Source organism: Capsicum annuum, chromosome 5 (assembly GCF_002878395.1).
Source record: "Capsicum annuum cultivar UCD-10X-F1 chromosome 5, UCD10Xv1.1, whole genome shotgun sequence".
Lineage (NCBI taxonomy): Eukaryota > Viridiplantae > Streptophyta > Magnoliopsida > Solanales > Solanaceae > Capsicum > Capsicum annuum.
In genome coordinates this window covers 15,066,622-15,076,304 of record NC_061115.1, presented here as the reverse complement: position 1 = coordinate 15,076,304, position 9,683 = coordinate 15,066,622, and the positions used below count along the sequence as shown (strand labels likewise).

Genomic DNA, 9,683 nt, shown 5'->3' with positions numbered 1-9,683 from the left:
GCATAATTTGCAAGCAAATCCACCACACCATTAGTTTCCCCAATGCATATCTAATGTTCATCCTAAGCTCCTTTGTTAATTTGGTTGATTCTTGATTGGTGGTAATTTGTAGTGGTTTTGAAAACTAATTGTGATTACCCAGTCCCTAGTGGAAACTAATTGTGAAAACCAATTTGCTAATAAAACTAATTTTGAAAACTAGAAAGGGCAAGGATAGCCCGAGGCACTAAAGCTCCCATTATATACAAGGTCCAAGGAAAGTCCCCACCACAAGCGTGTACTATACACAGTCTTACCTTGCAATTCTGTAGGAAACTGTTTCCAAAGCTTGAACCTGTGACTTCCTGATTACATAGCAGCAACTTAGCAGTCTATAAGCATGGTGGCAGAAGTACATTGATATACATTGAATGGATCAAAACCATGTGAATCAAGATATGCAGAAGAATGTAATATATTAATAATCAATGATCTCTCAATTACACATAAATTGACCTATATATGTAATTAACATATGTAGGATTTAAAAGGTCCATGTAGCTACAAAAAACTTCTACTACACAGTTATCTTTGATGTGCTGCTACAAATTTTCAAATCTATGAATAAACTTAATCTTTTGCTAATGGTAGACATGAACCAAAATTTTGCAGCACAAAAAAGGAATGGAAGAAAAAAGATAAAATACTAGCAATAAGCAAAGCATTTAGTGTATTACTTCTATAGCTAGTTTTCAGTTTCTATGTGTTAAAGAGGAGAACTAACAAGATATGCAGAAAGAATTGCTAATCAACAGCAGTCTTGCTGCTTTTTCGAGATGGTTTTTGAAGGCTATCAAAGATCGGTTTGGTAATTGCAGCAGTAGAAATTGCCTGAAAATCTGGCTTCAAATTCCACTTTGTTGTTGTCCATAGGGAAGATAATGGGCCAGTGTCTGATTCCTGCTGCAAACTCGATGTGCTTGATGACTTCCTGACACTTGCACTGTCGTTCAGAACAGAATCGTTCAACGGCATAGGGATAGGATTTATTGAACTTGCTTCAGCATCTGGTCCAGAGAGAGTTCGACTGGCTGACTTAGGTCGCAAAGCCAAACCTTTGCCAGCAGCAGCAGAAAATGCGCTGCCACTGGTGTTATCTTGTTTCAACAGCACTTCTGGGGTGCGGGAATTGAAATCAGCCTCAGATTTTTGTCGTCTTCTTGCCAATTTCTCGAACATTTTATCAGAGCCATTTTCTGTGCTACTTACTCCGTTCTCTGACATATCATGAGCTACACTTTTACATTTCCTATGAAGACCGAGTGGTTGACTAGGATGAGGAATTGCATTGACAAATGGTCCATCTTCTAAATAATGTGATACTCCTTTCCGATAGACAGCCATTTCTAAACCTTCAGATGCAACGTTTTGATCTGCCGGTTTAGGACCCGGATAGCCTAGTAAACAGTTCATGGCTGGTGAAACTCTTGGCTGGGGGGATGACTTCAACTTCAGGGATCGAAATGAACCTAAGAAATCAGGGTATCGATTGATTGGAGGGGTCTGCTCAGAGCTGCTTGGTCTGTCAAGACACGAATCACAGTTACCACATCGCTCCAGTGTTTGTAAGAAAAAAGATAAAAGCACCAAAGGACTACATCTAAGCACAAGTTCTCAAGCTTAGAACATCAAATATGGTACTCAAGAAGACAACGAGACGGAGCTGACTGAGATAAAATAGTCTCATAGTTGTAGATACTACTCAACATGGATGTTATATCAACCTAAAAGAATTAAGAAATCTTCACATAAACTAGAAGATCGTAGAAATGCTGTTCTGCAGAAACTAGTGATTGAGAAATAATATGAATGTCCTCTTAACTTCTCTAATCCATACTAGTACAAACTTTACCAAACTTCTTAAAAATTCGTTTTGCACTTGAGAGCGATGTTTTTCTCCTTCAGAAGCTGAGAGCATTTTGCTAGAGTATGAGCTTTTTGAAGTCATAAGATAGGAAATAGTTCAATAAGTTAGTCCCAGTTAAACTTTAAAGCACCCATATGCAAATCAAGTACACGCTGGACCTAACAATCTTACAGGTAGTAGTTCACTCAGTGCTATCCATATGGATATAAGCCAATGCGAGATCCACTAATTATTAGTCACTCCATTCCATTTATGTGACATGACACAGAGTTAGGACGGTCAAATTACCTAATTTTCTGTGGGATTTCTGACATAGAATCTTCAAGATTTTTTAAATAATTACACATTTCTAAACTATATGAAAAGTACAATAAGTCGCGATAGTTATTTTTAAAAGCATTTGAAAACACCGTGGTTAAAGAAAAACTCATTTGACTCTCCAAATAGTATTGTGCCCCATAAAGTGGATCAGAGGGAGTAATGTTATCCACAAACCAGATTACATAAACACAATAACATAGAACCACAAGCTGATATGACGTTTCATGTAGTGAAAGATGAATACAATAGACATGAACATCCAACTAATGAATAAGGAGTGGAATATGGTTTGCTAGGCGAAATATCTAATCGATGATATAAAAATCACCATGAGTACCAACGCTTAACACAGCTCAATTTGAAAACAAAAAGAAGGAATGAAAGCTGAAGAAGAAAAAGCTCAAGCAGCATGTAAATTTTGTGAAGGCATCTCAAGGTAACTGTGGTCAAATCGCTACACCATAAAGGGCAGCCCAGTGCACTAAAGCTCTATGCGCGGCGGTCGGGGAAGGGCCGGACAAAAAGGTCTATTTTATACAGCCTTACCCAGCAGTTCTGCAAGAGGCCGTTTCCACGGCTTGAACCCATGACCTCCTGGTCAAATGGAAACAACTTCACCAATTTCTCCAAGGTTTCCCGCACCATATTATATCAAAAAGGTAGTTATGCAACTGAGAGCTACATGTCCCCATACAATGAGCACAACTTTCTGATGGAGTTGAATGCAGCTCTGGACAATGCACAATATAGAATCATGTACGGCTACATAAGAATACCAAAGGAAACAAGTAGCACAAATTTTGTGATAGACTGATAGGTAGTGAGCCGGTTACGTGCAAACAAGCAATTAAAATACATCTAAACATGAGATGAAAAGAAAAAAGATCAGAAACTTTATTCTCAGACTAGTACAAGTAGTTCATTAAGATAAAGGTTTTATTATCAGTACTACAGGAAATGTTGGGAAAGAGAGGCTGGTATGAGATTCAAAGAAAAGTTAAAGAGTACCCTTGGGTGTCTCGATCATTTGAGACTATGGGTGATGGTGGATGCCTCCCAGGTAATGGTATTTGAAGCGTCTTTCGAGCAAACATTTGGAGATCCGAAACCAGCCCATTCAACCTCTTAATATCAGCTACCTGTCACATTAGACGAGTGTACACCATGTTAAAGCCATCATCTATTTGGAGGAAGCGATTGTAGGTGCGATATGAAAGAAAATGTGAGTAGATACTGGTGCACTTTGTTTTGCAATCAAAATAAAGCAAACTAAAGTTCACAATTACATCAACTGCTTGCTTAGCATGTCACCTAACAAAATAAATGAGAAATCCTTGAATCAGCATCACTATTTATCCTCATATTTGTTTCATAATGTTCATAAAATCAGATGGCATTCTTAGAAAACTTGAAAGCGTGTCAAAAAAACAAAGTAGTACTGATGATAGCCGAAGAAGAACTTGTAAGTGTATGAAAAAATTGTTAATATAATAGCCAAAAGGATAAGCTTTAGCCTTTAAGAAAAATGGCTGGCTAACCATAGCTCAGAATCCAGTGTACTGACAGCAGAGTTGAGAGTACATTCCAAAACGAGCTCAGCCACTACATATCTACAACCACTAGTTAGGCTTGTGACCAGCGAAAACTACTACAGTTGCAATGTTTACGCCCTTCTTCATTCCATCAGTTAGGGGCTCATGTACAACCAAGTAAAGCACAAATCTACAATCACTGAAGGATCCGCGAGAACTTTGATGCTGGTGTTGGCCTATCACCTGCAAAAACTACTAGAGCCTGCTGGCTCATCCTCCTTCCATCAGTTAAGGGCTCAAAGACGAGAGTTAAAGCAAACCACCTCTTACACCTATTCCTCTTCTTTTGGCCTCATTACTGGAAAATAAACACACAACTCTTCAACATTTTGCGCCTCCCTTGTCAATTTTCACTATCACATTGTTCACAAGAGCTTTTTTTTTTTTTTGAATATGGTAAAGCTCATCCGCACCAAACCTCCTTATGAGGAGCTAGACAACAACTTTTCTCTTTTATAGAGTCGAACACACAACCTCCATTTCACTAAGCATTGAAAGCATGAACTCAGAATGTGATGAATATTTTCACTAATTTGCTATATCTTGTCAGCGTCCAAAAGTCTCTTTTTTATACATATATTTAACAACAACAAACCCAGTGTATTCCCACCTAGTGGGGTCTGGGGGGTAAGATGTACGCAGTCCATACCTCTACCTCTGATGAAGTAGAAAGGCTGTTTCCGATAGACCCCCGGCTCAAGGCACGAGATACCACACAAACACATAGTAAAACACAGAAGCAGATTACATAACATAAATACGGCACCCATAAGTAATATAAAACAGAGGAAAGCAGAGGAAAGCACACAGATTCGTAATAAAACATGGAACACGGAACACGGAATCATAACAGGAATAAAACCCCCACCAAGTAATTCCCTACACTAGCGACCCAAACTGGCCCTAATCCTCTGCCGTAATGAAAATGGTATTTTTTGTTACTTGAGCTAGAGCCTTCGGAAACAGCCTCTCTGCCTCATGAGGTAGTGACAAAGTCTGTACCCTCTACTCTCCCCATACTCCACCTATGTGATTACACTGGGTTTGTCGTTAGAATGAAAACTAGGGTGTCTCAACTAATCAACCAGGCAGCCTGTTATAGCCCACACAAATAGAGATACCAGGGAAAATCCTATGAACAAGGCATCAATTTGTTCACAAAAAAATCCCAATTCCTCCATTATTTCCATGATCAAACAAGAGTTTAAAAAATAGAACACATGAGACATTCCATAAATACATACTCCTTCCGTTTCAATTTGTTGTTTTACTTTTATTTTTAGACTGTTTCAAAAAGAATGTCTCTTTACTTTTCCGGCAATTCTTCAATTTCAACTTTCCACCTGATGATTAAAGGATATTTTGACACTTTTTTTTTAATAATCATCGTGTCCCAGCAAACTTTCGCGTACCTAGACTTAATCCATGGGATATATGCCACCTCCCACCAACAAATAGAAAAAGGCAGCCCGGCCACCTCCCACCAGCGATAAAAAAGGGCAGCCCGATGCACTAAAGCCCACACAGATATCATCTTTAATTCAAGATCACAAGATTCAAAATTCTACTTTCCTAAACTACACACCAAGTCAAAAACACACAAACAAATTGAATCTAAGGGAGTATAATATAATATGACAATAACTAAGCCTCAATCCCAAGCAAGTTGACGTCCACTGTATGAATGCTCATTACTCCATTTTAACTACAACAACAACATACCAGTGTATTCCCACGAAGTCCATTTTAACTACAAAATACCAATAAAAATACATAAAACTAAAAAAAAAATTATTTTTATTTTTATTATGCACACATTTTAATATTTACCAAAAAACCAAAAAAAAAAAAATTACCTCAACACCATATCTGATTGCTACACCAGGAAGCGTATCAAATTTTGTAACTTGGTGTTGTATATAATTCGATCCTCCTACGCCGCCGCCGCCGTCACTGCCACCGACAGTATGCGGCGGAGATGATGATGACGCCATCATGTCGTTAGCAATTTCCGGTATATTACAGGAAAAAAAAATCCCCGCCAAAAATATATGTATATATATAAACAAAATAGAGAAAATAAAAAGAGAAATAACCAAACCCAATTTCAATCAACAACTAACAATGTACAAAAATTAAAATTATTAATAAAAATCGAATCTTTAAGAAGAAAAAAATAATAATAAGCTAACCCAATTTCAATCTACATATTTTGATGAATTAACAAGCTACAAAAATGAAAATTATCAATAAAAATTGAATTTTAAGGGGGAAAAAAAAAACAAAAAAGAATTAAAAGAAGTTTCAGTTACACATTTTGATTAATTCTTGAAAAAAACGGATCTTTAAGAATGAATTTAAAAATGAAAAGTGGGGTGATTATGAAAGATTAAAAAGGTAATAAAAAGGAAAAAAAGGAGCTTAGATCTGGCGATCATGTAGTTTTTCTGTAATTAATTACTTGTTTATTTTAATGTTGTTAATTTAGTTCCTGTTTTCTGGGGAGAAGAAAAACGTGAGAGAAAGTGAAATGAATGAAATATTATGGTTATGGTTGAAAGGTAAATTTGCAGAATCTATTGTCTGCCTTTTTATATCTTCCCTTTAACCAAATAAATAAATAATAGTAATAATAATAATAATAGAAAAGAACAAAAATAGCACTAAATTATCTAAAATGGGTCAAACTATCTTTCCGTAGTTTTTTTCCACAAAAATACTCGTTGATAAATTTTTGGCTAAAAAACACTTTCTCGTTAAAGTTTTGACACTTTTTTTTCTAACAAAATGGCACCAAACATATCACATAGCAAAAAATATAGGGAACAAGACACCACATAGCTTTTTAAAAACGTAATGGACAATAATGATCCATATTTCTCATTTTGAACAAAAGTAACACTTTGGCTGTTTTTAATACCATTTATTAGCCCTTTATTTTAATAAGTCACACGCGCTCTCTATTTTAATAAACTACACGCTAAAGAATTACAAAAATCACACGCGCCCTTTGCAGTTGCTCTTTTCCCAAAAAAAAGAAAAAAACTTGTATCTACAGTTCACGCTAGCAGTTGTCTTTTTCCCGAAAAAAGGGTAACAACTGGTGCCTACAGTCTCCTTACCTTTTTCGACTGTTCTTTGCGATTAGATTTTCTGAAGTTCGTTGTGCTGAAAATGAAGAAAAAAAGTTAATACTGATACGAAATTAACTGGTAAAGGTATAAGATACGATCCTAATTTCGTTGCTCCAGATAATGATTTTGAAGATTTAACAAATCCTGAAGTTCGATTGAAGGATTTGAAGAATGTTCATGCTAGTCCTAGTCGAACTACTAGGTCTCGAGGTAAATTAGTAGCTGATCCATCAATGGCGAAACAAATAAAAACAACTAAAAAAAAGGCACATACAGATATGAGTGATTCAGATCTTGTTGTTATTTGTAAAAAAATAAAAAAAACAGTGATTCAAAAAATGATGAAGATGATGGTAAGTTATCTAAAGGAAAGGAGAAGATAATTGTGACTAATGAAGGAGATGCTCTTGTTCCTTTGAAAAAAATGAAAAAAAGGAATCGATCAAATGGCGAAGAAAATAATGCTCAATCATTCAAAAATAAAAGTAAAAAAGTTCCTTGGAAGAGAAAAATATCCAAATTAACTGATTTCGAGGTACATTGTTTGTGCTTTTGTATGTATTAATTATGTCTGATAGATGTTCACTTGTTGTGTAGAATTTGTATATGTTTGAAATACGTGTGTTATTGATGTATATAATATGTGTCAGCGTTGTATATGAAGTATATTGGGTAGTGATTTTTGTTAAATTTAGTGTACATTGACTGTATAACTATTTGTGTATCAGAATTGAATAAGAATTATGTATAGTTTGAATATTTATATTGTGACTGTGTAAAATTAACAAGACTGTTGTAATATGAGTAAAATCAGTGTACATTGAATGTATAACTATTTGAGAATCAGGATTGTATAGGAACTGTGTCTAGTTTGAATATTTATACTGTATGACTAAAATTAGTGTACATTGACTATATAGCTATTTGTGCATCAGGATTGTAAAAGAACTGTATATAGTTTGAATATTTATACTATATGCGTACAATTAGTGTACATTGACAGTACAACTATTTGTATCAGGATTGTATAAGAACTGTGTATAGTTTGAATATTTATGTTGTAACTGTGTAAAATTAGCAACACTGTTGTAATGATTACTGTATTGGTAAAATTAGTGTACATTTACTGTATAGCTATATGTGTATCAGGATTGTATAAGAACTGTGTATAGTTTGAATATTTATACTGTATGCGTATACTTAGTATATATTGACTATACAACTATTTGTGTATCAGGATTGTATAAGAACTGTGTATAGTTTGACTATTTATATTGTAACGGTGTACAATTAGCAACACTGTATGAGTAATATATGTGGCTTTTTGAAATATATACCTAAAAGCACACTTATGTATTGCAGGTTTGGGATTTGTTTCTTGGTCCATCTGATCATTACAAGTTTCAACTCAGTGTGCACACAAATTGTACTATTGTGACTTCGTTGAAATCTAAGTTGGACAAGAAGCAACTTGATTTGTTTAAGAATAGTTGCTTTGGGTATTTCTTATCTTTACCAAATGTTTTTCCTCAAAATCAACTTATCCATGGAATGTTGCTTAGGGAACTTGTTTGTGAGAGAGATGATGAAATATGGATTAAAGTGAATAACACTAGGTTACGTTTCGGCTTACAAGAGTTTTCTATAATTAGTGGCTTAAAATATACCAAAAATTACAATAATGAGTTTGCTGTTAGTGAAGAAAGTAAGCTGATAGAGTTGTATTTTTCAAGAAAGTCCAAGGTCACAAAGCTTGATTTAGAAAAGTATTTCATGGAAAAAAGTGGCGATGTGATGAAGATGCTTTACAAATTTCTGTTTTGTTCTTCATTTATTTCTTTATTTTTCTGTCACGTATAGTTATGTTATAACTAAGAATGATTTCTTATTGGTTGAATCTGGGAACTATGAAACATTTCCTTGGGTAAAATTGTGTTTTCGTCTGATGTTGGAGTCAATGAAGTTTAAGGTTTATCAGCGAAAAACTATGTATCGTTGTGCTGGTTTTCCTTTTGCATTTCAGTGTTGGTTATATGAATGTTGTCCTTATGCCAATGAACATCTTGCTGATCGAGTGGGCGATGGTGTGCCACGTATACTGAATTGGTTTGTAAAGTATAGACCAACATACAAAGAGTTCAAGTCTGCATTTTTTGATATTAGGCAAGAGCAGGTATATCGTTCTTTTAAATTGTAATTTATATATGCTTTGTTAAATTGTAATGTGCTTCTTAAATGTCGAGTATTGTTTTTTATGTGCAGGTTGTGTTGAGTAACATTATGCCGATAGTTCTTGAAAAAACAATCCTTAAATTACCTGATTTTAAACCTGTGGATGCGGTTGTGCACTCTGTTGATTTGCCTAGCACCAGTAAACAAGAATGTAGTCAGTTTTTTCTTTTATGTATTGGCACTTTTGCGAAGTGATGTTAAAATGGTATGTCGAAGGTTTTTATTAATATTTGTATGTTTTTGTTAATTGATGTGTTGACTTTTTTCTTTTATGTTTAGTTAACGGAAAGGTTTCCTTGATCGAGAAGTTTATGAAATCCTCATTTGAATTGATTTTTCGAGCTCTAGATATAAAGAATGAGTCTAAAGTATTCTTTTCCTGAATTTCTCCTATTTTTTTAACAAATTTTATATGCACTATTGTACTTATTTTATAATTTTTTTTTAAAGGTTGGTATATCAATTGGTGATAACGATGGTGACAACTCAAATGAAAAA

The 9,683-nt window shown here is 34.8% G+C and overlaps 1 protein-coding gene across 3 annotated transcripts; it reads right to left on the bottom strand.

Annotated features, from left to right (window-relative positions):
• Nucleotides 1-438: 438 nt before the first annotated feature.
• LOC107865012 lies at nucleotides 439-6,391 on the bottom strand. 3 transcript variants are annotated; one of them, XM_047412562.1, is made up of 4 exons: nucleotides 5,676-5,808; nucleotides 3,766-4,021; nucleotides 3,236-3,366; nucleotides 439-1,561 (listed from the first exon to the last, which is right to left on the bottom strand). In XM_047412562.1, the coding sequence occupies exons 2-4, from the start codon at nucleotides 3,766-3,768 to the stop codon at nucleotides 784-786; spliced, it is 912 nt and encodes a 303-aa protein (XP_047268518.1). In that variant the 5' UTR covers nucleotides 3,769-4,021; nucleotides 5,676-5,808; the 3' UTR covers nucleotides 439-783. The 3 variants fall into 3 exon arrangements, with proteins under 3 accessions (XP_047268518.1, XP_047268516.1, XP_047268517.1); XM_047412560.1 differs by lacking the exon at nucleotides 3,766-4,021 and having other exon boundaries at nucleotides 5,676-6,391; XM_047412561.1 differs by lacking the exon at nucleotides 5,676-5,808 and having other exon boundaries at nucleotides 3,766-4,038.
• Between the last annotated feature and the right edge of the window lie 3,292 nt (nucleotides 6,392-9,683).